At 59.6% G+C, this 21,625-nt stretch overlaps 3 protein-coding genes across 13 annotated transcripts in view; 1 reads left to right on the top strand and 2 right to left on the bottom strand.

The window, feature by feature from the left end:
• The window catches only part of PCBP3 (poly(rC) binding protein 3), a 53,139-nt gene extending 50,948 nt beyond the window's left edge, over positions 1-2,191 (bottom strand). For 3 of the 11 annotated variants that reach the window (XM_079311334.1, XM_079311337.1, XM_079311333.1), the window contains exon 1: positions 2,027-2,152. The gene's annotated coding sequence lies outside the window, so the exon portion shown is untranslated. Of the gene's footprint in view, positions 1-2,026 lie in introns of all 11 variants that reach the window. The other 8 variants (XM_079311336.1, XM_079311350.1, XM_079311356.1 and 5 more) reach the window with 4 other exon arrangements.
• A 1,345-nt stretch (positions 2,192-3,536) lies between these two features.
• Positions 3,537-9,278, top strand: SLC19A1 (solute carrier family 19 member 1). The gene is made up of 6 exons (XM_079311320.1): positions 3,537-3,775; positions 6,193-6,491; positions 7,199-7,946; positions 8,200-8,392; positions 8,477-8,618; positions 8,718-9,278. The coding sequence occupies exons 2-6, from the start codon at positions 6,279-6,281 to the stop codon at positions 8,904-8,906; spliced, it is 1,485 nt and encodes a 494-aa protein (XP_079167446.1). The 5' UTR covers positions 3,537-3,775; positions 6,193-6,278; the 3' UTR covers positions 8,907-9,278.
• COL18A1 (collagen type XVIII alpha 1 chain) overlaps positions 9,190-21,625 on the bottom strand; it is a 36,440-nt gene continuing 24,004 nt past the window's right edge. The window contains exons 4-43 of the mRNA XM_079311367.1: positions 19,660-19,740; positions 19,509-19,568; positions 19,191-19,329; positions 18,989-19,092; positions 18,882-18,908; positions 18,615-18,785; positions 18,496-18,522; positions 18,343-18,405; positions 18,176-18,262; positions 17,981-18,034; positions 17,754-17,903; positions 17,579-17,632; positions 17,357-17,401; positions 16,295-16,435; positions 16,151-16,213; positions 16,013-16,039; positions 15,874-15,918; positions 15,690-15,752; positions 15,303-15,338; positions 15,143-15,232; positions 14,976-15,005; positions 14,843-14,869; positions 14,622-14,684; positions 14,405-14,479; positions 14,275-14,310; positions 14,105-14,158; positions 13,827-13,892; positions 13,568-13,639; positions 13,338-13,371; positions 13,145-13,207; positions 13,012-13,055; positions 12,805-12,927; positions 12,556-12,709; positions 12,391-12,464; positions 12,183-12,311; positions 11,972-12,007; positions 11,289-11,549; positions 11,008-11,205; positions 10,617-10,732; positions 9,190-10,546 (exon numbers count right to left, since the gene is read on the bottom strand). Of these exons, the coding sequence (XP_079167493.1) occupies positions 10,333-10,546; positions 10,617-10,732; positions 11,008-11,205; positions 11,289-11,549; positions 11,972-12,007; positions 12,183-12,311; positions 12,391-12,464; positions 12,556-12,709; positions 12,805-12,927; positions 13,012-13,055; positions 13,145-13,207; positions 13,338-13,371; positions 13,568-13,639; positions 13,827-13,892; positions 14,105-14,158; positions 14,275-14,310; positions 14,405-14,479; positions 14,622-14,684; positions 14,843-14,869; positions 14,976-15,005; positions 15,143-15,232; positions 15,303-15,338; positions 15,690-15,752; positions 15,874-15,918; positions 16,013-16,039; positions 16,151-16,213; positions 16,295-16,435; positions 17,357-17,401; positions 17,579-17,632; positions 17,754-17,903; positions 17,981-18,034; positions 18,176-18,262; positions 18,343-18,405; positions 18,496-18,522; positions 18,615-18,785; positions 18,882-18,908; positions 18,989-19,092; positions 19,191-19,329; positions 19,509-19,568; positions 19,660-19,740 (3,396 nt within the window). The 3' untranslated portion in view covers positions 9,190-10,332. The remainder of the gene's footprint in view (positions 10,547-10,616; positions 10,733-11,007; positions 11,206-11,288; positions 11,550-11,971; positions 12,008-12,182; positions 12,312-12,390; positions 12,465-12,555; positions 12,710-12,804; positions 12,928-13,011; positions 13,056-13,144; positions 13,208-13,337; positions 13,372-13,567; positions 13,640-13,826; positions 13,893-14,104; positions 14,159-14,274; positions 14,311-14,404; positions 14,480-14,621; positions 14,685-14,842; positions 14,870-14,975; positions 15,006-15,142; positions 15,233-15,302; positions 15,339-15,689; positions 15,753-15,873; positions 15,919-16,012; positions 16,040-16,150; positions 16,214-16,294; positions 16,436-17,356; positions 17,402-17,578; positions 17,633-17,753; positions 17,904-17,980; positions 18,035-18,175; positions 18,263-18,342; positions 18,406-18,495; positions 18,523-18,614; positions 18,786-18,881; positions 18,909-18,988; positions 19,093-19,190; positions 19,330-19,508; positions 19,569-19,659; positions 19,741-21,625) is intronic.

Genomic DNA, 21,625 nt, shown 5'->3' with positions numbered 1-21,625 from the left:
CCCTCCTTAACAGAGAACAGCCCCTCGGGGACAAGTGAGAATTTCAGTGTTAAAAAGATGTTTTCCTCCCTGCAGGTAGGCAGAGAGATGCCAGCACCCAGTTCTTCTGCCAGACTGATGACAATGGACCTATTCCTGCAGCATGGAAAGGTAGAAGCTTCACACCATGGCCGTGGCAGTGGGCACGAGCACCACTGAGCTGGGACAGGGCAAGAGGATGGAGGGTGATGCTCCCTGCCCAGGGCTGGGAGTGAAGAGTCCACCCAGGAGTGGGTGCAGCACTGCAGCACTGCAGCCTTGCTGTACAGGATCCCAAAACATGTCCAGCCTCTCCTGGGACCATCGAAAGGAGAAGGGAAAGGTGCTGGAGGTTATATTGGCACCCACTAACCCAGGCTGAAGCCTCCTGCCACAGCCTTAGGGAGCCCAGCATCTCTTGACCCACCCCAGCAATCTGCCAGTGTTTTGCTATCTGCAAGGCCCTGCCCAGGGCATCTAAAGCGAGCTCAGATAGGGACTTCCCCCTCACATCCTCCCACAGGCTGCTATGGAAATGCTCCTTGAAAGCCTGGATTAGGTCATGGAGATTTTGAGTGGCTTCTTCACCTTCAGCAGTGCTCTCCATCCCCAGTTTGCTTCCTTACAATCTGCAGCAGGGGCTGCTGAGCATCCCCTCTACCTGGGGGATCCCTGTGCCCCTGCCAGCCCACCCCAGACCCTGGATGCAGTGTCCTGTGTCTCCCACCAGGACCGCCCGCTCCCTTGTACTGCATCCCTCAGGATGCACTGATGCTCTCTGCTCTCCCAAAGATGGGCATCATGAACCATCCAGGCCTGGAAAGCCTGAAACACCAGCTCCTTGCCACAACAGTGGGCACTCTCCCACACTCCCAGAACCAGGGGCACCACAGCCCTGAGCTGCCCCATCTGTTTTGGCTGCCTGCAGGACTGGGAGAATCCTCGCAGTGATTCCCGGGGGGGACCCAGCATCCGCATGGGCTGGGGATCTCTGCAGTGTCAGGATACTGCATTGGCCAGGCTGCTGCATGGACCCCTACCCAGAATGGGTCTCACCCAGAGCCCAGGAGGACCTGCTGAAAGGAGGTAGGCAATAAACGCTACCCCAGGAGCCAGAGCTGAATAAACTGAGCCCTCCTGAGCCCATTTCATGTGATGAGAGGTGGGAGCTCCAGTGGGGAGCAACCCCAGCCCAGGACACCCACTGCTCCCTTGAGACACATTCTGAAGAACCAGCTTAGAGACTGAGTAGGTGGCAGCCCTGCCTGTGGCAGGGGCTTAAAATTACATATCTCTAAGGTCCCTTATAACCCAAAACCTTCTGTGACTTTATGATGATTCTGATTTCAGAGGAAGGACAGAAAAGTTCTGCCTGGGGAAATGGGTTCCCAGGAGACATCCACCCAGCTACAGGGGAAGTTTGAAGGCTTCGGACCCCTTTTCTTCCCCCAGCACTGATGCTGTGGCATCACTTGGTCACCACAATCCCTGGAGCACGAGCTGGTGACCACACTGGTGAGACCCCATGGGTGCAGGAGTCAGGGCTCAGAAACACACTGTGGAACCCCTCGGGATGCTCCCACCCAAAGCCATGCAGCATCCCCGCTGTGGCCCATCCCCACGCACACTTCTCCTTGCACTGGCCAGTGGGGAGGTCGGAAAGCCACTGCCCTTGGAGACCCCCACTTATCCCCAAGCGGAGACAGCACTCTGGGAGAGCCCGGGAGCCTCCCAAAGCTGGGAGCCAGGGACCGAAAACTCCCAGCAGCCTCGCAGAGCCGCCCAACAGGGAAGGTGGCAGCACACTGGGGCATCCCCTGCGGACGGGGGGGATACGGACACAGGGCTGGTGGGTGCCCGCCCTCCGCTCCCCGGAGCGATGCCGCACCGGGATCCGCCTCGCCTCGATGCTGCCGCCACCACACCCACCCTCCAGCCCCGCTCCAGGTGCCGCGGTGCCCCTAACCCCACGCCCAGAAGACACTCCCCGGAGAAGGCAAAGCCCTACCTGCGGCCGGACGGACGGACGGACGGCTGGGCCGGGGCGGGGAGCGGAGGGGCTCGCTCACGGGCGGCGGAAGCCAGAGCCCAGCGGGAGCGCCCAGCCCTGCCTGCAACCCTCCCCGCTCTGCCCGGCCCCGCCACTTCCTGCCCCTGCCCCGTCCCTTCCCGTCCCAGACCCAGTCCCTGCCCCTGTTCCTGTCTCTAAACCGGCTCCTCCCCTGCCCCAACTCCTCATCTAGCCCCTACTCCTGACCCAGCCTCCGCTGTCCTCTCCCTCACATAGCCCCTGCCCCTGTTCTTGCCCCTACACCGCTCGTCCTGTCCCACCTCCTGCTTTTCCCTCTACTCAGTCACTACTCTTGCCCCTCTCCCTTCGCTGCCCTCGCCCTACTACAGCCCCTGCTCCTGCTCCTACCCAGTCCCTGCCGTTGTCCTGCGGTGGCTGGGGGCATTCCCCGGTGACTCTGCCCCGGGTGACTCTGCCCCAGGGTGCTGGCATTGCCCGGGTGCCCAGCATCGCCCCGGACCCACACCCTGCGGAGCTCCTGCACCGGACCCAGCTGCGTTTAAGGGAGAGACGTAACCCTGCCACCATCCTGGTCATCGGGCACGGACAGACAGGTCCCACCTGCCCGCGGAAGGGACAGGGTGGGGATAGGAGGTGGCAGACACGTCTCCTGTGTCTGGCTACCCTCCCCGGGACCACCTGAGGGGCTCAATGGGGCTGGAAGCCTCAGGTTGGAATATTCAAGGCTGCCTAGACAGGCTGGCTTGGGTGGGGCGAGCGTGTGTGTGTGTATGACAGTTCCCGGACGTCTGGGATCCTGCTGCCGCACTCCAGGCTGGAACATATAAATATTTTAGCGGAATAGCCGAGCCCTGTCAGCTTGCATTTGCTTCTGGAAGGGTGAGCTCTGAGAAGGGGGGGGGGGGGGGGGGGGGGGAAAGGCGGGGAGAGAACATGCCCTCGGAAGATGCCCTCGGAAGATGCGTCATCTCCCGGGAGATGGGGCACCAGCTCCGGGGCCCGATTCTCCAGGGGCTCCGCCTCCTCTAAGGATGCTCTTCCCTCCGGGAGAAGTGCACGGCCATGCTCCAGCCCCTCCTAGTCCTGATGGCCGGACTCACCCCATAAGCAGCTCTCGGGGGCTGCTGCCGGGAGGGATGAGAACTTTCGGGAGCTCTGCCTGGAACACAGCGGGCAACTGTTCGGGACCCTCTGGGATGCGGCACGGCGCAGACTGGAACAAATCAAACCCCAGGAAACAAACGAGGTGCAGAAATAAATCCAAGTAGCCATAGGTATCATAAATAGCGGAGGGAGCCAAGGCGGGGTTAGCGTCCCCCAGGGCCCGCAGCTCGGAGGCCACGGCAAATGGGCGAGGAGCTGACCCCGGCTGAGGGCAGTGGGAAAGGGGGTCCTTCACGCCCTGCCGATGCTTTCGGAAGAGGATTCCTCCCCGTATGGGACACGCAGCTGCCGGCGCAGCTCCGTCCCGGGGGCGGCCGGGCTTTTCCTGTTCCTGCTCCTCTTCCCTTTCCTCCTGCCCGCTGCACTCTGGGGTTTGTAGTCCCTGCTCTTCCCCGCACATGAGGCGCGACTACATTTCCCGAAGTGCCCCCATATCTTCTTCCTTCTCCTCCTCCTCCTGCCCCTGTCCCGGGATCGCCGCGGATCGGGCTCGGGTGGCAGCGGGGAGCCCCGGATTCCCGCCGTGCCCGGCTCGCAGCGCCCATGCCTGCCGCCCACCAGGTACGGGCTGCGGGCTGCGGGCTGCGGGGTGCGGGTGTGCCCGGGGCGGTGGCGTGCCCGGCGGGCTTCTCTGGGATGCCGATGTTGTTTCCCCCGGGTGCTGGGGATGTGTGCCGGCTGCTGTGTTGTTTCCCCTCGCCCTTGTTTCAGGTGAGCGGGTATCGCGTACCCCCCAACACCCTTCTGTGCCGAGTGCACCCCACCCCACCCGCAGCGCCCATCCCTTGGTGCTGGGCGCTGGGAGGGAAAGAGATGCCCGCACGGTGGACGAGGGTGTGTTTTTAAGGACTTCCCAGCCCGTCTTTTAGGGAAGATGCACATTCGGCGTGGCAGCTCTCCACAAATCGTATGGTGCCTTGGCCATGACACTTGTATGTGACCGACACGGGGCTGGGGGGAGAGCATACCCCCGACCCCAGGGCTGTCCCCTCTGCACCACGGTGGCCGTGGCACTGCGGGGAGTGTCATCTGTGATCCCGGGCTGACAGCGGCGTGACAGTCATCCGTGTTGAGGTCATACCCTGATAACCGGTGATAAACAGGTTTGCACGGTGATAACGGACTGGCTCTGCTCCCTCGTCCCGCCACTCCCTGGCTCGCACCAGGGATGAAGGATGGAGCATTCCCTGGGACTCGTGCCCACTCTCCTCGAGCAGAGCAGCTCCATGGGTGTTCCGGAGAAGGGGAATTGGATGCGGCCAGATGGGTTCTGGTCTGGAGTCCCTTTGTGTGCGGGGATACACATGCTGGGAGTTAGGAGCCAGTGTTCCTGGGAATAGGGCAGCTTCGTGGATTCAGCTGCATCCTGGATTTAGTGTGGATTGTTTCCTGTGGGCCAGGGATGCATGTATGGACATGACAAGAAGTGGGGAGCAGAGGGTGGCGAACATCCCATAGGGATCGTAGTGCACATGGCTGCAAGCGGCTGCTGGAGGTGACATCCAGGGCCCAGGTCGGGGACAGGAGGGCTGTGGGACTGAGGAGCCTATCATACAAAGTTCAGCCATTGTTCCACGGAGGAGCATGCCTTAGGTGGGAAAGGTACATGTACCTCTCCTAGAATTCCCTAGTTTGCATTCAAATGTAACCCTGTTCTCGCTTCCTGGTTGGCCCGTTGGCCGTTGGGCGATGGGGCAGAGTCCAGGCACTCGCAGCTGGCAGTGGTCCCGGCACGGTGCTGGGGTATGTGTTTGGCAAGGGTTAGCCCTTGCTCCTTGCCCCCTGCCCTTCCTGCCTCAGCGGGGGGGACAGTGCTCCAGCCAGTGCCGGACACGCTTGCTGGACAGCGAGGGAGTGAGCGAGCGCCTGCCTTGATCCCCAGGGATCTGTTTAGGACGTGGAAGCTCTCTGCCCAGCCATGACCTCTGGCACGCAAGTATTTTGGTGATACTCAGGCACCAGTGCTGAAATCCCACGGGAATGCTGCTGGAGTGGTGGGTCCTCACTGGGGCAAATGGGCACTTGGCTTCCTATGGGTTTAGGTCACCACCAGCTTTCCTCTGCCACCACTGCTGCTGCCTTGTGTTCTGTCTGTCCTGTGTTATCTGGCAGCAGTGAGGGATTATCCCCCAATTCCTGCCATTCAGAGTCCAGTGGGAGATAGACTGGAACCATGAACTTACTTTTAAGTGACTGTGATTGGTTGTTCTGCAGTTATCAGGGTAATCAGGTTCCTAGACCTTGCTCAGGTGGCGTGTATTGGCATACGTGGAATTTCATAGCATGAAAAGTCACCTCAGTGACTTCTTGTGGGAGTGGGGAGCACTGGGAGGACACTCTGTCCAGGTCTTCTGTCCCTGCCCTCATCCCGTGACCGCTAATCAGGTCTCTTGGCACTGCCAGCTTTCCTGCTGCTTTCCAAATCTCAGGATTTGAGCTTTTAATCCCCCTCTGGACCGTGAACCTTGTGGCATGTTGCATTCTCCCTAGGCTGGTCATTGTGTCCCACCGGGAAGAGCTGAGGTCCTGCTAGCCACCCAGCTAGTGAATAACAGGAGACACGGGTGGCCCTGTGCCCGATGTGCACATTAACTAATTTCTGCAGCCAGCACATTCCTGTGCCATCCCCTCTGGAGCATCCCTGGTGCAGGGCGTCTGCATCCCTCTGCCTCTGCAGTTCAGTGGGAAGCATTGCTCCAGGAAGCAGCAAAGCCCCACTGAGTCTTAAAGGGGAGGAGGAGGAGGTGATGGGAGCTGAGGATGCCCCACTGTGGATCCAGATGCTCCGTGCATCCAGGCTCTGGATGCACGTGATGTACAAATGCCGCCCGAAATGACTCCCCCTACTTCTGCACAGCGAGGTGCAGGGCTGCTTTTCTTCTTCCCAGAACATCTCCTGGGGAGAAGGTAGTGGTATTTATTTGTCTTGCGATTCTGGAGGAATTTTGAGCCGGTGCCAAATGCTGCTTTTTCCACAGAAACTGCAGCGCCCTGGTTTTCCATGCGTCCGAGAGCGCCTGCAGACAGAGAGGGGCTGCTTGGTCCAGCAGAGCCTGTGTAGCTGATGGCTCCCGGGATAATGCCGCTGTCCTGCTGCAGAGCCATGCCCAAGAGTGATGGTGCCAAAAAGCCGGCGTCGGAGACAATACCAGACCAGCGCTGGAAGCTACAAGTCTTCTACCTCTGCTTCTATGGTTTCATGACACAGATCCGGCCCGGGGAGAGCTTCATCACCCCCTATCTGCTGGGGGCCGACAAGAACTTCACAAAGGCAGAGGTGAGCTGTGGGCACCTGGCCCCCCACACTGGTGTCCCCCTTCATGACCATGGTCACCATCCTGGGGCTGCCCAGAGCATCCCTCCGTGCTTCTGGGGTGCTCAGGAGTGTTGTATCCTGGGCACGTCAGTGTATGGTGACTCGTGGTGGTGCTTTCTGGGCAGGGGAGGTGCTGTGGTGTGTGTGTGTGTGCCCTGTCTCACTTGTGTGCCCTGTCTCACCCTGTCCCCTCAGTCCCAGGCTCAACTTGACTTGGCATAAAACCTCGTGCCCAGGCTGGCAACTGATTTTGGGGACATGTGTGACCCCTGCACACCTGAGCAGTCTGTGGGATGGTGGGAGGGTGCTGGACTGGGAGAAGCCATGCCCCATCCCACTGGAGAAACTTTTCCATGATGGCATGGTGCACTGCCAGGCTGTTGGCAATGATGGGGTTAGACAAGGAGGGGCCACAATGTCATAGTCTCCCAACCAAGGGATGCTGGCCCCGATCCCAGTTGGCTGCTGCGCGTGTGGGAACGCTGCGTTCCTGGCACAGTAAGGGGCCGAGGCTCAGCCAGACCTCCAGCCAAGCATGCTGCTGGTCACATTCCTCCCTGAGGGGATGCTGCCCTGGGGGTCAGCAGCTGGTGTCCACACTGTCCCCAGCTTGGGGGACATCCCCAGGGATGAGCCTGGCTCTCAACCCCTCCTTGCCCTTATGGCAGGTGACCAACATGATCACACCAGTGCTGTCCTACTCCTACATGGCCGTGCTGGTGCCCATCTTCCTGCTGACGGACTACCTGCGCTACAAGCCTGTGCTGGTGCTGCAGAGCCTGAGCCACATCTCCATCTGGCTCCTGCTGGTGCTGGGCACCTCAGTCCTGGCCATGCAGCTGATGGAGTTTTTCTATGGCATCACCATGGCTGCTCGCATTGCCTACTCCTCGTACATCTTCTCCCTGGTCGCCCCGTCCCGCTACCAGCGGATGGCCAGTTATTCCCGCTCCGCCGTGCTCCTGGGGGTCTTCACCAGCTCCGTGCTGGGCCAACTCTGCGTCACCTTGGGTGGCGTCCGCTTCCTCACCCTCAACTACGTCTCCTTGGGCTTCGTCAGCTTTGGCCTCATACTCACCCTCTTCCTCGAGCGGCCCCGGCGCAGCCTCTTCTTCAACCGGCCTAGTGGGGCTGGCGATGCCACTGTGCCCACTGAGCTGGAAAGGATGGCCGGGGGGGATGGCAGGGCGGGGGCATGGGGCTGGCAGGACATGGTGCTGTGCCGTATGCTGCGGGAGCTGGGAGCGCTGGCCAAGCAGCCCCAGCTCCGCCTCTGGTCCTTGTGGTGGGTCTTCAACTCGGCTGGATACTACCTGGTGCTGTACTATGCACACATCCTCTGGAATGAGATCTCTCCCACCACAGACAACCGCCGGGTGTACAATGGAGGTGTGGATGCTGCCTCCACGCTGCTGGGTAACTTGCCTGGGATGGGGACACTGGGAGTGTGGGGGGACACTCACATGCTGTTGCATCCTGTGGGAATTGCTGGGGACACCAGAAAGGTGGGGGGCAACTGCTGTCCTGCTGCACCATTTGGGAATGGTGGTCCTTATGGAATTTTTGGTGGTTTGGCATTGGGGATGATGTGATGATCACAGGGATGGGTCCCAGCCTAGGTAGGCGGGGGATTCTTCAGGTGCTCATAGCATCCTTCATCCCTCCCCAGGAGCCATCGCTTCCTTCGCTGCTGGCTATGTGAAGATCCGCTGGACGCTGTGGTCGGAGCTGGTGATTGGAGTGGTGACAGCATTTGAGGCAGGATTGCTCCTGCTCATGAACTCCACCGCCAATATCTGGCTGTGCTATGTTGCCTACATCCTCTTCCGTGGCTCCCACCAGTTCCTGGTGCCCATTGCCATGTGCGTATTGCTCCTGGGGACCTACTCCCACCCCGGTGGCTGGGTCAATGCCCAGAGTTCACCAGTGCTCCTGTTTTTCTCCAGTTTCCAGATTGCTACCTCCCTCTCCAAAGAGCTCTGCGCTCTGGTCTTCGGGGTCAACACCTTCTTTGCCACTGTGCTAAAGACCATCATCACCATCATCGTGGCTGACAAGGGGGGTTTGGGCTTATCCGTACATCCCCAGGTAGGGATGGGGGTGCACCTGGGATGGAGGTGGTCCCTCAATGGTGCAGGATAAAGGGAGGGCTCCAAGTGCTGTTCTCCCCTTTCTCCTCTTTTGCAGTTTTATGTGTATTTTGGCTACTTCACGCTGCTGGCCGTGGTCTACCTGCTGGCGGCCATCGGAGTGGGTGTCCGGCACAGCCACCGCAGGCAGCCGGTGGAGCTGGCCCTGGCCAAGGAGCCATGCCAGGCCCCAGTGGAGATTCCAGCACAGGAGAAAAGCCCGGAGGCGGGAACTGTGCGAGCCTGAGCGCTGGCACCGTGACACTGTGGCCAGCTCTTGGCTCCTGAAGTGAGCATTGTCATCGCCACTGTGTGCTTGGTGTCCTGTCCCACTGCTGGTCCTAGGTGCTGCTCTGTCAAGGATGTAACCCTTGGGACACGTTTTGTGCTCCGTGAGGACAGGGGGCCCCTTCCCTATCCCCAGGCATAGAGTGGGGGCAGGGTCCCCATGGTGCCGCCACTGTGTGCCATGCAGGGGTATGGATGGGGACCCCATCCCACTGCATCCCCATCATGGCACGAAGCCAGGCTACAAGAGGGTGTTTCTTTATTCAGTGCCTTTAGAAAATGGTTTATAGGACACAACCGATGACAAAAAAAAATATAAAGATCCACAGGCTTTAAATTGCATTAATCATACAAAATACAGTAGACTGTAGGAAATAGAAACCATGTGACTCGCACAGCTAATAATTTCCATACAATAACAGAAAAAGCTAGTTACAAATTTCTCTTTTTTCCTTTCTCTTTTTTTTTTTTTTGGTTTTTTTTTTAGCACCGTGCATTTGCCCACACCAATTCCAACCAGCTTTGCTGCGCCTTCACCATTCGAGCCCAGCAAAGGTGGCACGGGGCGGGGGGGGATGGCAGTGCCTGCCCTTGTGCTCAACAGATACACACATAGAAAAACACGTCCCAAGGGCACAGCTGACCACCTCTTGGGGCCACCCTGTCACCCCAGTGCCTGTGCTGGGCTGGCTGTGGCTGTACCTGGGCTGCGGGGGCACAGCCAGGGGACCCCAGGGTGCATAGATGGGGATGGGGGAGATGGGACCCCCACCAGGGCTCTGCTGGCTGGAAGGTGGAGGTGAGGATGATGATGGGATGGTCCTTATCTGGGGAGGATGGAGACCATCTGGGAGAGCCCCAGCATTGCCATGGGACATTCCCTTGGGTGCAATGCTGGGGTCTTGGCTGAAGACGATCCCTTGGCCTCAGCAGCAGGGATTTGGGTCCAACCCCAAGCTCCTGGTGAGGACAGCGTGGGGCCAGGGGGCAGGTGAGAGAGGCCCCACAGGCTTTTGTGGGGGACAGCCTGCCTGGCAGCACTGAAATCTCCCTGCCAAGCGTCCTCCTACCCAACCACCTCAAAAAGAACATCTGAGCAGGGAGGGGAACAAGCTGAAGTGGTTAAATATTAGGAGTTAGAAGAGGAAGAGGAGGAGGAAGGCTGCCAGCCTATGGCTGCCCTGCTCCCAGTGGGACCTGAGCCCCTGCCAACCCAGGGCAGGGGCCATGGCAATACTCTTTGGCTTCAGGTCTGTGGAAGAAGGAAACCCTGCGGGGTGAAAGCAGGCACGTGGAGGGGGCTGAGTGGCCCAGGGGTGCCAGGGTGCAGGTGGGCCCAACCCTCCCCAAGGACATGAGGGACTCAGGGGGTGCCAGAGCGGGTATCACTTTTTGGTGGCAGTCATGAAGCTGTTCTCAATGCAGAGGACGATGAAGGTGTGCTGGCAGCTGCTGGCCACCTGCTCCAGGAGTTTTCCAGAGGCCAGGGAGGAAGCCTGGCCGGTGACCGCACGCTCCTCTGTCCGCCATGTCTCGCAGTAGCTGTCGGGCAGGCGCCGGCCCTTGGCATCTGAGCCATGCCAGACACTCTTCTGCAGCCTGGAAGGGTGAAAGGTGGGAAGCTGCTGCTGCCCTGCCATGCTCCAAACCCCATTTCCCCGGCACTCACCATCCCGCATCCCGTAGGACATCCCGGCCATCGAAGGAGAGGATGCGGGTGCCGGCTCTCAGCGGGGCCCCACTGCCCGTGAAAAGGGCTTCCCAGTTATTGAAGAGCACTTCATCCTGGTGGAAAGGGTGGGAAAATGGACGAGGAGGGAGTTTAGCTCTGCCTGCACCCCCAGAGCGCCCCAGAAGCTCCAAGCCCCAGCAGCTTCTGGGAAGGGGATGCTTCATGATGAATGGGGGCTTTGCTATGCTCTGTATCCCAGACTTCAGTGGTACTGGCTTAATAGGTGGGCTCAATGATCTTAAAGAGATCTTTTCCAACTGTAATTACTAAGTGATCCTATTCTATGATCCCTCAGAGCGTGTTGGGAAGGGGAAGGGGACACACATACCTGGAGGTTGACAATGGGAACGGCAGCACGGTCGGCCCTGCGCACAATGCTGTAGAGATCCTGCAGGCGCGAGGACAGGAAGGCGCGGAAGGTGCCGGCCAGCCCGACCTGCCGTGCTTGCTGGAAGCACTGGAAATCGGCGCCCCGGATGCCACGCATGCTGCCGCTCAGCGGGGTGTTCAGGGCCACCAGGTGAAGCTGCCAAGAGGGGACCATGGGGCTTGAGGGACATGGCTTTGGCTGCCACCATCAGCTCCCCTGGGCCAGCATGTGGCACTCACGGCAGGCTGGAAGTCCTGGTGCACGTGGGTGGCCACAGGGGCAGGGTCTGGCCTGCGCTGGATGTAGTAGCCATTGATGAGCTCGTGCTGGTGGTGGAGCAGGGGCTGCTCGGGCAGGCGGTGCTGGTTGGCCACCACCTCGTCCCCATGCCAGGGACGGACAGTGGCTGGGGGGACGTGGTTGCGGAGCGGGTGCAGGGGCCCATGGGGCTGGGCACCGGCGTAGTGTAGGGTGGGCGGCTTGTCGTACACCTCGTTGTCCTGGGGAGAGGGGACATGGCATGAGGGACAGCATGGTGGCCCAGGTGGGGATGGGGATGAAGAATGTTGGGGATGGATGGAGATGGTTGTTGTTGGATGAAGATGGCCATGGAGATGGTTCGGGTTGGATGGGGATGGAGATGATTGGGAATGGGGATTGATCTCGTTGAGGATGAGTGGAGAAGGGGATGAAGTTGATTGCTGATGTATAGAGATGGTTGGGTGTGGAGATGGTGGGCTAGGATGGGGATTGTTCTGGTTGGGAATGAATGGAGAAGGGGCTGAAGTTGATTGCTGATGGATAGAGATGGTTGGGCATGGAGATGGTTTGGGATGGGATGAGGTAGATGAGGATGGAGAACAGGGATGGAATTGGGAAGGAAAATAGGGATGAGGATGTGCATGGGGAACAGAGGACTCACCAGAGCCGAACTGAGGATCAGGTTGTGCTCCTCCAGCTGCAAGGGCATGGCACATGAGATCCCAGCTGCACCCCCACCTCTTCCTCCCGCATGGGCAGGGGGACCCCGAGCACCACCGGGAGTCACCACGGAGCCCTGGGGCAGGGCTGTCTGCACTGCCCTTAGACTGGGCAGTGCAGCCCTGCCGGGTGCCCTCTGGTCCCCCACTCACCAGCACCCTGCGGAAGCCCCCACGCAGGCGGACGTAGAGTTCCTGCCGCTCGGTCAGGAAGATGAGGCTGCCCTCGGGTAGCTCATGCGCGGCGCTCAGCATCGCCTGGTACGTGGGCACGGCCCGGAGCTGCGGGCATAGCCCAGGGCGGGGCTCAGGGATCGGCTGCCTGTACCACGTGCAAGCACTGCCCAGAGCCCCGACTCACCCCCAAGGACATCCCACTGGCGCCTGGTGGTCCGGGAGGTCCTGGTGGTCCCGGGGGTCCAGGGATGCTGACAGCTGTGGGGGGAAGGAGGGTGAAATGGAGAGAGGTGCAGTACAGGGAGGAATGCAGAGCTGCAAGGAGGGATGCAGTAGAGCAGGTACTCACCTTGTCTGTGGGGACCTGGGAAGGAGGGTGGCCCAGGCGGACCAGGGGGGCCAGGAGGGCCAGGGGGGCCCTGCCGCCCCTCATATCCGATCCCAGGAGGACCCTGAGGTCCTGGAGGCCCCGGTGGCCCAACAATGCTGTCCCCCTTGAGACCCTAGGCAGTGTGAGAGAACATCTGTTGGAGCAAAGCCCCCAGGGATGCCACCGCCACTGCGCCTCCCTTCACTCCCCACCCCATGAGGTACTCACTGGCAGTCCGGGGTATCCCTGGGGCCCTGGAGGCCCTGGAAGCCCAGAGACTCCAGGACTGTAGAGTGGGGTGCTGCCTGGCTCACCCTTCTCACCCTTGGGACCTGCATCCCCCTTGTCACCCTGTGGGATGGCACAGCCTTAGGATGAGCAGCTGAGGTGCACTGCGTATTGGGGGTTCCAGCTGCCAGTGTGCAAAGGGCTTACCCGCAGGCTGGCACCGAAGTGACTTGCATCATAGGGGAACTGTCCTGTGGAGACAGGGAGAGGAGGAGAGAGGAGCTGGGAAGGGCAAGAGGCACTCCCTGCCTGCCTCTGCCAGTAGTGACCAGTCACCTACCTGGGGGTCCTGGGGGTCCAGTGTCACCTTTCTCTCCCTTTTGTCCTTGGAACTGGTTGAAACCTGTGGGGAGCAGCAGAGATGCCATCTCAGAGCTGCAGCTCTAAGGGAGGGAGGGGGTTTCCCCCCAGCCCTGCTTTGCCGAAGTTTCCTGAACTGCCCAGAGAAGGCTGGGAGAGGGACACCCCCTTACCAGGGAATGCTGGATGGCTGGAGTCGCTGAAAGTCTGTGGGGATGCAAAGGAAGGGGCTGCAAAGACAGCAGCATCCTCGGGATCCCCCCCCCCCCAATGCTGCTTACAGTCCCACATGCCAGCCCAGCCAGGATGTCACCAGAGAATCCTGAGTGCCCTCCAGGCAGGCAGGGGACACCAGGGGTCTAGTCACCAGCATGTCCATCATGGTGACCATGGGGATACTCACATTGCCATTGCTGTAAACTATGCTGCCAGGGGGCCCAGGGGGCCCAGGTGGTCCTGGGGGGCCTGGAGGACCCTGTGTGGGGTGAGAAGATTTGTCAAGGTCCTGCAAAGCAGATAGTCCTCACCATGGAGGGGGACAACCAGCCCCTGAGAGAAGGAGACATGTCCTTTGCCTAAGGGATTGGGGTCCTCAGAGAGACTCTTGAGGTGTGTGTCCCACCCTACAGGGCCAGCAGCTGGGGGGTCACAGCAGTGCTCACCCGTGAGTTCAGCACATCTGCAGGGTCACCCTTCTCACCCTTCAGCCCATTCATGCCGGGACGTCCCTACAAATGAGCAGCACAATGAGCTTTGTCCCTGTCCCCCTGCCAGCCCCTGGTGTCACATCTGGTGCTCCTGAGTCACCTCTGACACCCCAGCAGCACCCCATCCCTCAGGGACACAGCAGGGTGTGGGGCTCAGCGGGTGCAGAATGTGCAAATGGGGAGGGGGACGCAGTGGAGGCGATGGACACAAACAAACCGGGAGCAGGTCTTACGGGTCTGCCCGGAAAGCCGATCTCTCCCTTCATCCCTGCTCGTCCTGGGGGACCCTGGAATGGAGAGAAGATGAGGATGAGGGTGCTCAGTATGGGGGCATCCCCTCTACCTAGGATCATTCCATCCCTCCCCGTGGGACACGAGAAGGAGGACACTGATGATGACTTACCGATGGTCCCATTGGGCCCCGCTGCCCTGGCTCCCCCTACAAACAATGGAGAGGGAGAGGGCATCACCACTGGGACCACCTGGCACCTGTCCCATGGACATGTGCCCCCCCATTCCTGCCAGGAACCCACCTTTTCTCCTTTCACCTTGGCAGTGACCACAGTCCCATCGGGGCTGATGATGACGCCGGGCTCCCCCTTCTCCCCCTGCAAGAGAAGCGTAGGTAGAAGTGATCCAGAGGGATCAGGCTCCCTCCTGTGACAGGGCTGGTGTCACCTGGTGGCCAGGTAGAATGGGGGACTAGGAATGTGACCACCCCATGGGGTGCAGATGGCCTGGAGCAGTTACCTTCAACCCTGGGGCACCCTGGAGACCAGTTGACCCCTGGTCTCCTTTCGGTCCCACCGGACCCTGCAGGAATGACATAGAGCCCACATCATTCCCAATCCAGCAAAGGCAGGCCCCAAACTCCCCCTCCATCAGCACTACTGCAGCAAAACACAGCAGGACTGGCAACCACAGCTGTCACCAGAGCCACCTTGTGGTCCTTGGATGTGTCACTAACTCACCAGGAAGCCAGCGTGACCTGGTCTGCCCTGCAGAGGGAAGCAGAGATGCTTCTAAGAACAAACCCCCTCCTTCCAAAAATTGGGTTATCTCCTGGCACTGCTGAGGGGTCACAGGTGGCAGGAGGGCACCTACCTCTGGACCAGGAAAAGCCACCAAGGACTTCTGCAAAAAGAGACAAAATTAGTTTTTTCCCACTGATTTTGGTTCTGAGGGTCAGAGCTGCTGGCCAGGTCTCCCTCCTGATGGCTGCTGGAATACCCTTCCCCTGCCCTGTGCTGAAGGCAGGTACCACCACTTACATCTTCACTGGAGACAGTGATGATCTGTCCAGGGGGACCAGGTGGGCCAGGGGGGCCAGGCAGCCCCACTCCATCTTGGCCTCGCTCTCCCTGGAAGACACAAGCCATCAGCCCAGGGCCACCACTGGCTGGTTCCCATCCCCAGCCTGGTGGCACCTACCTTCTCACCGGTGCTGCCTTTGTCACCTTTGGGTCCCTGGAAAGAGGAGCAGGAAGGAGTGAGCACCACATGGAGACAGACTCTGGCTCACCAGTGCAGACCCCCTCCCACTCCAGCTCAAAAAAATCCTTCAGGCAACCCCACCTCTGCCTCCAGCTCCAGGAAATGAGCCAGGCTGTGATGATTTTCAGCAGAGGTGGTGACCAGTGAGGAGGCAAGGTGGGGGATACAAGATCCTAAGGAGTGTGGGCACCCCCAGCACACGGTGAGCCGAGTCCCACAGCATGGAGGGGGAATTTCGGCTGCTGGGGATGGAACTGCTGCAATCAACAGTGCCCTGCCTAGAGTGTGGGGAAGTCTTCTGGAACTGGGGGCTGAGGCTCCTACCTGTGGTCCAGGGAAGCCCTCCAGGCCAGGGCGGCCATCCACGCCAGGTATGCCAGCATCTCCCTACAATGGGAGTGGGAAAGGGCAGGATGCAACCCCAGGTCAGGGAGCACAGGGGTCCTGCCCACTGCCCTGCACACCCAGGTGCTGGCACAAAAACATCCCAGTCTCTCAAGGCTCCTACCTTTGGTCCCGGCAAGCCAGGCTGTCCGGGGCTGCCAACCTCTCCCTGCAAGGAAAGAGGTGTCAAGAGGCATCCCCACAGGCTGCCTGCAGGCATCCTACATGGATGGAGGCAGGAACAGGTTGGAGGGGTTTCTCACCTTCACCCCCGGCAGTCCTGGCACACCCTGTAAACAACAAGGGGACCATGAGCACTGGGTGATGGCAGGGGACATGATGGCAGGAAATACCCCAGGGAGTGCAGGATGGAAGGAGGGAAAGGGCAGAAACAGCCCTACCTGTGGTCCTTCAGGTCCAGGTGGTCCAGGGGTGAATGGCAGCCCCGAGCCCTCCATGTCACTCTAAATGGAGGGAGAAGGGGCTGAGCTGTGTCTGTCCCTGGCTCCAGCTCATCCCCCCCCATCAATGCAGTGACTACTCACAAATCCAGCCTCATAGCTTAGCCCTGGTGGTCCTGGGGGGCCGGGGGGCCCTGGCTGTCCTCGGGGTCCGATGGGCCCGGGAAGGCCAGCTAAGCCCATTTCTCCTGGGGGTCCTGCTGGTCCTGTTTCTCCTTTGCTGCCCTGCCAAGGGGACAAGAAGGGGACAGATGGAAGGTGGCAGTGGTCGCTACCTGGAGTCTGAAAGCAGGAGGCAGAGCATCCCCTCCCAAATCCCCTCTGGGACAGGACATGGATGAGAGAGAGCCCTGATGCTCCCCTGTCTTGGGGCCTTGTGGGAAGGGTCATTGCCCAGCTTGGGCACCCTTCATCCCACAGCTCCCGATGTAATGTCCACAGTGGCCACCAGAGGCTCGTCTAAAATCAAGAATGGGAATGCTTTTGCACGTGGGACTGGCTCCAGTGCTGCAGCAGAGCTCAGTGCCATGAAGGAATGCTTGCAGGCATTCCTGGGATTGCAATGGGTCTGGAAGCAACAGGATTGGACCTTATACCCCCTGCCACCCCATCTTCCCTCTGGATGCTGCAGGAGTGCAGTTAGAATTTAGGTTGAGAAACCTTAATATTTGAGGTTTTTGCCCCCAACTCAGGCTGCAGTCGATGGTCATCCCAAGGGGCAGCATCCTATCTCTAAGGGGCTCCCAGCAAGCCTTTACTTCCACCCTTGGGGATTCAAGGTGGAAAGAAGCTAGAGCAAGCAGGCAGGAGAGAGTGATGCACAGAAGCTGGGGTGTTTTCCAGTGGGCTGTGGGCACCCCCCAAGCAAACTCTCCTCTGTGTCTTGAAACACTCCCCTGTGTTTTCCTGCCCGCTTCCTGATGTGCCAGTGCCTGGAGCAAAGCCAAGGCAGCGTGGCAGGAGTCTGGTGAGCATCCTTTGTGGGGTCAGCAGCTCCATGCACCTTTGAGCTGTGGCACTGAACCAGGAGGAACACAAACAGCCGCACCCCCCTCTCCATTCCTGTGCAAGATGGCTACCCCAGGCAACATCCTTGTCCTCAGTCTGCAATGGAGAGCCGAAAAAACCCCACCCCAGGCACAATACCTTGGGTCCTGGCAGGCCAGGGAGGCCAAGGTCACCCACATCGCCCTGGGAAGGAGGAGGAGGGACAAGAGGGTGTGAAGGAGCTGCCCAGCTCCTGGCAGGAGCAGAATAGTGCACCCCAGCCCAGGAGCTGGGGCATCCCAGAGATGTGCCAGGGGTGCCAGCTGCCCTGTAGGACAGCTGTGACATGCTCCTGGGGCACATGGGACAGGGGACACTCACCTGGTCTCCTTTGGGGCCTGGCTGCCCAGCCTCCCCGTCTCTTCCTGGAGGACCCTGTCAGATCCCAGGAATTGGTTCCAGCACAGGAAAACCCTGCAGGGCTGGTGTGCACCAAGCTCCCCACCCCCACAGTGTGGCCTTGGGATGGGTCCCTGTGGCCACCCCATAGACCTACCACTGGCCCCTGGGGCCCAGGGATCCCATCCCTGCCTGGCAGCCCTGGTGGTCCCGGCAGGTCTGTGCGGTTCATCCCAAACCGTCCTGGCTCTCCTGGCAAACCGGGCACGCCAGGTGGCCCTGGAGGACCAGGTGGCCCTCGTGGACCCTGGAAGAGACATGGGGCCATGGCTGAGGGTGTCCCCCTGCTCCCTGCTGGTGGGACAGCCACTCACCCCCACTCACCCGCAGACTCTCCAGGTCACCACCAAAGCCAGAGCCCTCCATGTCGATGAAGGTCTGGGGGAGAAGCACAAGGGGGATGTCAGGGCACCCAGTGGCACTGGGGCTTGCCCTGGGGCTAGTGGCAGCACTCTCCCCTTCCATGGGTTGATGGACTCCCCCCTGCCCCCCCCCATCCCTCGGATCCCTGTGACCCACCAGCTTGTCGTTCTTGGAGGGGGGTGCCGGTGGTCCTGGAGGGCCAGGTGGTCCAGGGGGTCCCCTCGGCCCCACACCTGGGTCACCCTGGCACAGAGGAGAGAACATGGTTTGAGGGTGCAACTGAGCTGGCAGTGAGAGGAAGCGGGGGCAGCACTGGCACTCACCTTCTCCCCCTTCAGACCTGGCTCCCCCGGCATCCCAGGGAACCCTGGGGGCCCCATTTCACCCTGCAAAGGGGAGCACTGGGGGATCAGCAGGTGGCAAGGCAAGGGAATGGCTGTCTCCCATCACCCTGCTACCCCCTCTACCCCACTTACGGGTTTGCCGTCCTCGCCAGGATCTCCCTAAGGATGGCAGAGAGGGGACAGGTCAGTGTGCAGGTGGATGGGATGGGGGAACAGGGGACACACTGTCGGTGGGGGGGGAATTGACTCACAGGCTCGCCATCCCTGCCAGGGGCTCCATCCTTCCCGGGTAGTCCTGGGGGGCCAGTGACCTGCTCCATCACCAAACCATCAGCATGCCGAGAGTGTGTCCCAGGGGGTCCAGGATCACCTGGTTCTCCTTTTTGGCCCTTAGAGCCAGGGTAGCCAAATCCAGCACTACCCTGGGGAGGGGAGGAAGACAGAGATGGATGGCAGGTCCTTGACGTGGCAGCCCAGCTTGGGCATGGCTCCTTGCCAGTTTCCCCAGCGATGCTCACCTTGATGCCCAGGTCTCCTTTCTCGCCCTGAGGATCAGAAACAGAGAGAGGTGTGTGCAAAACACAGACATATCACTGTCACCCTTGAGCTCACAGCTCTCACCCACCTTTTCACCCTTGACACTGCCTGGCTCTATGATGCTACCGGTCCCTGAGTCCCCTTTCAAGCCACGTTCTCCCTTCTCCCCCTTTTCGCCTTTCCGGCTGGTGTCTGTGGAAAAGGAAATGGACCCAGTCATGGTTAGGGACGGCCACACCACCATGTTCCCACTTGTGTGCCCTGGGAAAGGGGAAAGCAGCTGGAATTACCTCCCGTGGAGACCTGCAGCCTCTCCTCCGCCCTGGTCCTCTCAGCCTGCTGCAGGGACCCCCCGCCACTCCTCGGGCCACTGCCCCCTGCCAAGGGGGGGGAGGTGACGGGAACAGCATCCACCAGCCCTGGGACAGCCTGCACCAACAACAAGGAGACACTGTGGCACCACTCACCCCTCAGTGCCTTCCTATGGGGCACAGCTGCTGGGGCACTATCAAGCATCCATGACCTCAGCCATGCAAGGCATTCAGCTCTCTTGTGCCTAGAATTTTGGGGTCTCGCCCTGAGTGCAGCACCTGCAGGGAGCAACTCACCTCAACCTTGCCAGAGGGCTGATGTCCACCTTCCATCCCGCTGCCAAAATCCCCAGAGACCTGTGCTTGCCGAGGGAAAAGGGGTACGGGCTGAGCTGGGAGCACAGCAGGGGAACCCCCGAGCCTGCCCAGCAGTGCTGCCAGTGCTCACCTCTGCATCATCCTCCTCTTCCTCGCACTGGCGCTCGGCCGCCCGTGGGTCCCCTCGGAGCTTCAAATCCGCAATCACCCCCTGCAAGGAGACCACGGATGGGTGGGGAACACAGACAAGCCACCCTGCTGTGATGTGACCTGCTGTGTGATGTGACCTGCTGTGCCACTCAGCCACCACGTCCAAGTGGAGTGGGAGAAAAGGATGGATGAAATCTGATGTCAGCACTGCGAGCAGCTGGAAAAGGTCACCACCCAAATGGGGGCATTTGCTTGTGAGAGGAACTGATATAATTTTTAAATTTATATAATCTTAAGATTATATATAAATTATATATTTATAATATATTTATTATTTAACTTAATCTACTTATAATTCATTCATATTCTGTCACAGCCTGGCTGAACTGCAACTGCCCCAACCTTATTTTCCTAAGCCCATCATGTTTCCTTGCCCGGACATGGCGCACTGTGCTTTCAGGCCAGCCCAAATATTATTTTAGGTGTCTTGCCCAGAGAAGACACACCAAGGGGGAGGTATCTCCTCTCTCTGAGCTCACTTCCCAGCGTGGTCCCCTGCTCCTCCCCAGTGGGATCAGACGGATGGGCAGCATCCCAGCTTGGCAAACTTCCATCCCGACAGCATCCCTGTGTCCCACTCTGCAGTGAGGGCTCTGGGATGTGCTGGGTGATCCCACTTGCAGTGGGAGCTCTGGGGGTCTGGCTGGTACCCACACCACCTCTCCTGTTGAGGCTGGGATGCTATGGGGGTTTGCCTGGAGGCAGCATCCTTAGGAATGGATTTGTGGTGGTTTCTTGTATAAACAAGTGGCCTGGATGCGCACGGTGTTTGCAAAACACAAATAAATAGTAAGGAAATGCAGATTACCCCAGGAAATACAACATATGGGCTGCAGAACCTGCCAGCTGTCCTTGCGTGGGGCAGGGCAGTCAGCTGTGGCCAGGGAGTCCTCAGAAGAGGAAAAACAAGGAGCACAGCCAAAAGATCCCTGTAAAAGCTCTGCTGGGTGTCTGGCCAGGTCCCGGCCACTACCTCTGCTCAGCCCATGTGGTGCCAGCTCTGGCACATGGCTTGCCAAGCCATCCTGGGGGTGCTGGGCAGGGGCAGCAAGGCTGAAACCTGGGGCTTTCCAGAGGCAAGGGAAACAAGCCAGTTCCAAGCCCTAAAGCTAGGCAGTCCCACAAGGGATGGTGATAGGGGCCCTTTGCAGCCTCTTTTCTCTGATAAAGAGAGCAGCAACACCACAGATCTTACAGTGAATCCATAGAATCATGGAATCTTTAGGTCTAGAAAAGCCCTCTAGGACTATTGAGTCCAACCATTAGCCTGGCACTGCCAGGTCCCCCACTAAACCATGTCCCCAAGTGCTACATCCAGCTGCAAATGAACCCTCCTGCCCCAGCTGAGACTCCATTTGCTCCCTTGAGAGCTGCTGTCCCAGGGGCTTCTGTATCACCCACAGGCTTTGCTCCTCCATGTTTCCTGCCACAGCCACAAAGGAAGGAGCTGGAAGGAGCAGAGGTACCAGGACACCACTCCAGCTGCCTCCCAGCAAGTTCATCCTGAGGCTTGACCCAGAGCCAGGCTTTAATCCGCTTGATGCCCTGTTAGTTCCAGATAAGGCGAAGCAGGGCTGGACAGTGATGGAAACACCACGAGGCAGTCAGATGCTGCTCCTCTCTCACCCAGCCAAGGCCTCCTGCCCTCCATGGCCAGCTATTCCTCACGGGAAAGACGGGGGCGGGCAGTAGGATGGGGGTTAGCAAGGCTGGGAGCATCACCTGCTAAAAGGGTCTACTCTGTTCCGTGCCTTCCATATGGTGTCAAATGCCTCCAGCTGGGGAAAGGAGCTCCTCCACAGCCATGAACTGGCCCTTCCAGCACATTCAAGAGCAAAGAAATCGCTCTTTGAGAGCAAAGAGTTGCTCTTCAAAGGACCAACCCG

Source organism: Erithacus rubecula, assembly GCF_903797595.1.
Source record: "Erithacus rubecula genome assembly, chromosome: 8".
In the NCBI taxonomy this organism is placed as follows: domain Eukaryota; kingdom Metazoa; phylum Chordata; class Aves; order Passeriformes; family Muscicapidae; genus Erithacus; species Erithacus rubecula.
The sequence above is the reverse complement of the archived record's forward strand: the minus strand, read 5'-3'. Positions and strand labels throughout refer to the sequence as shown.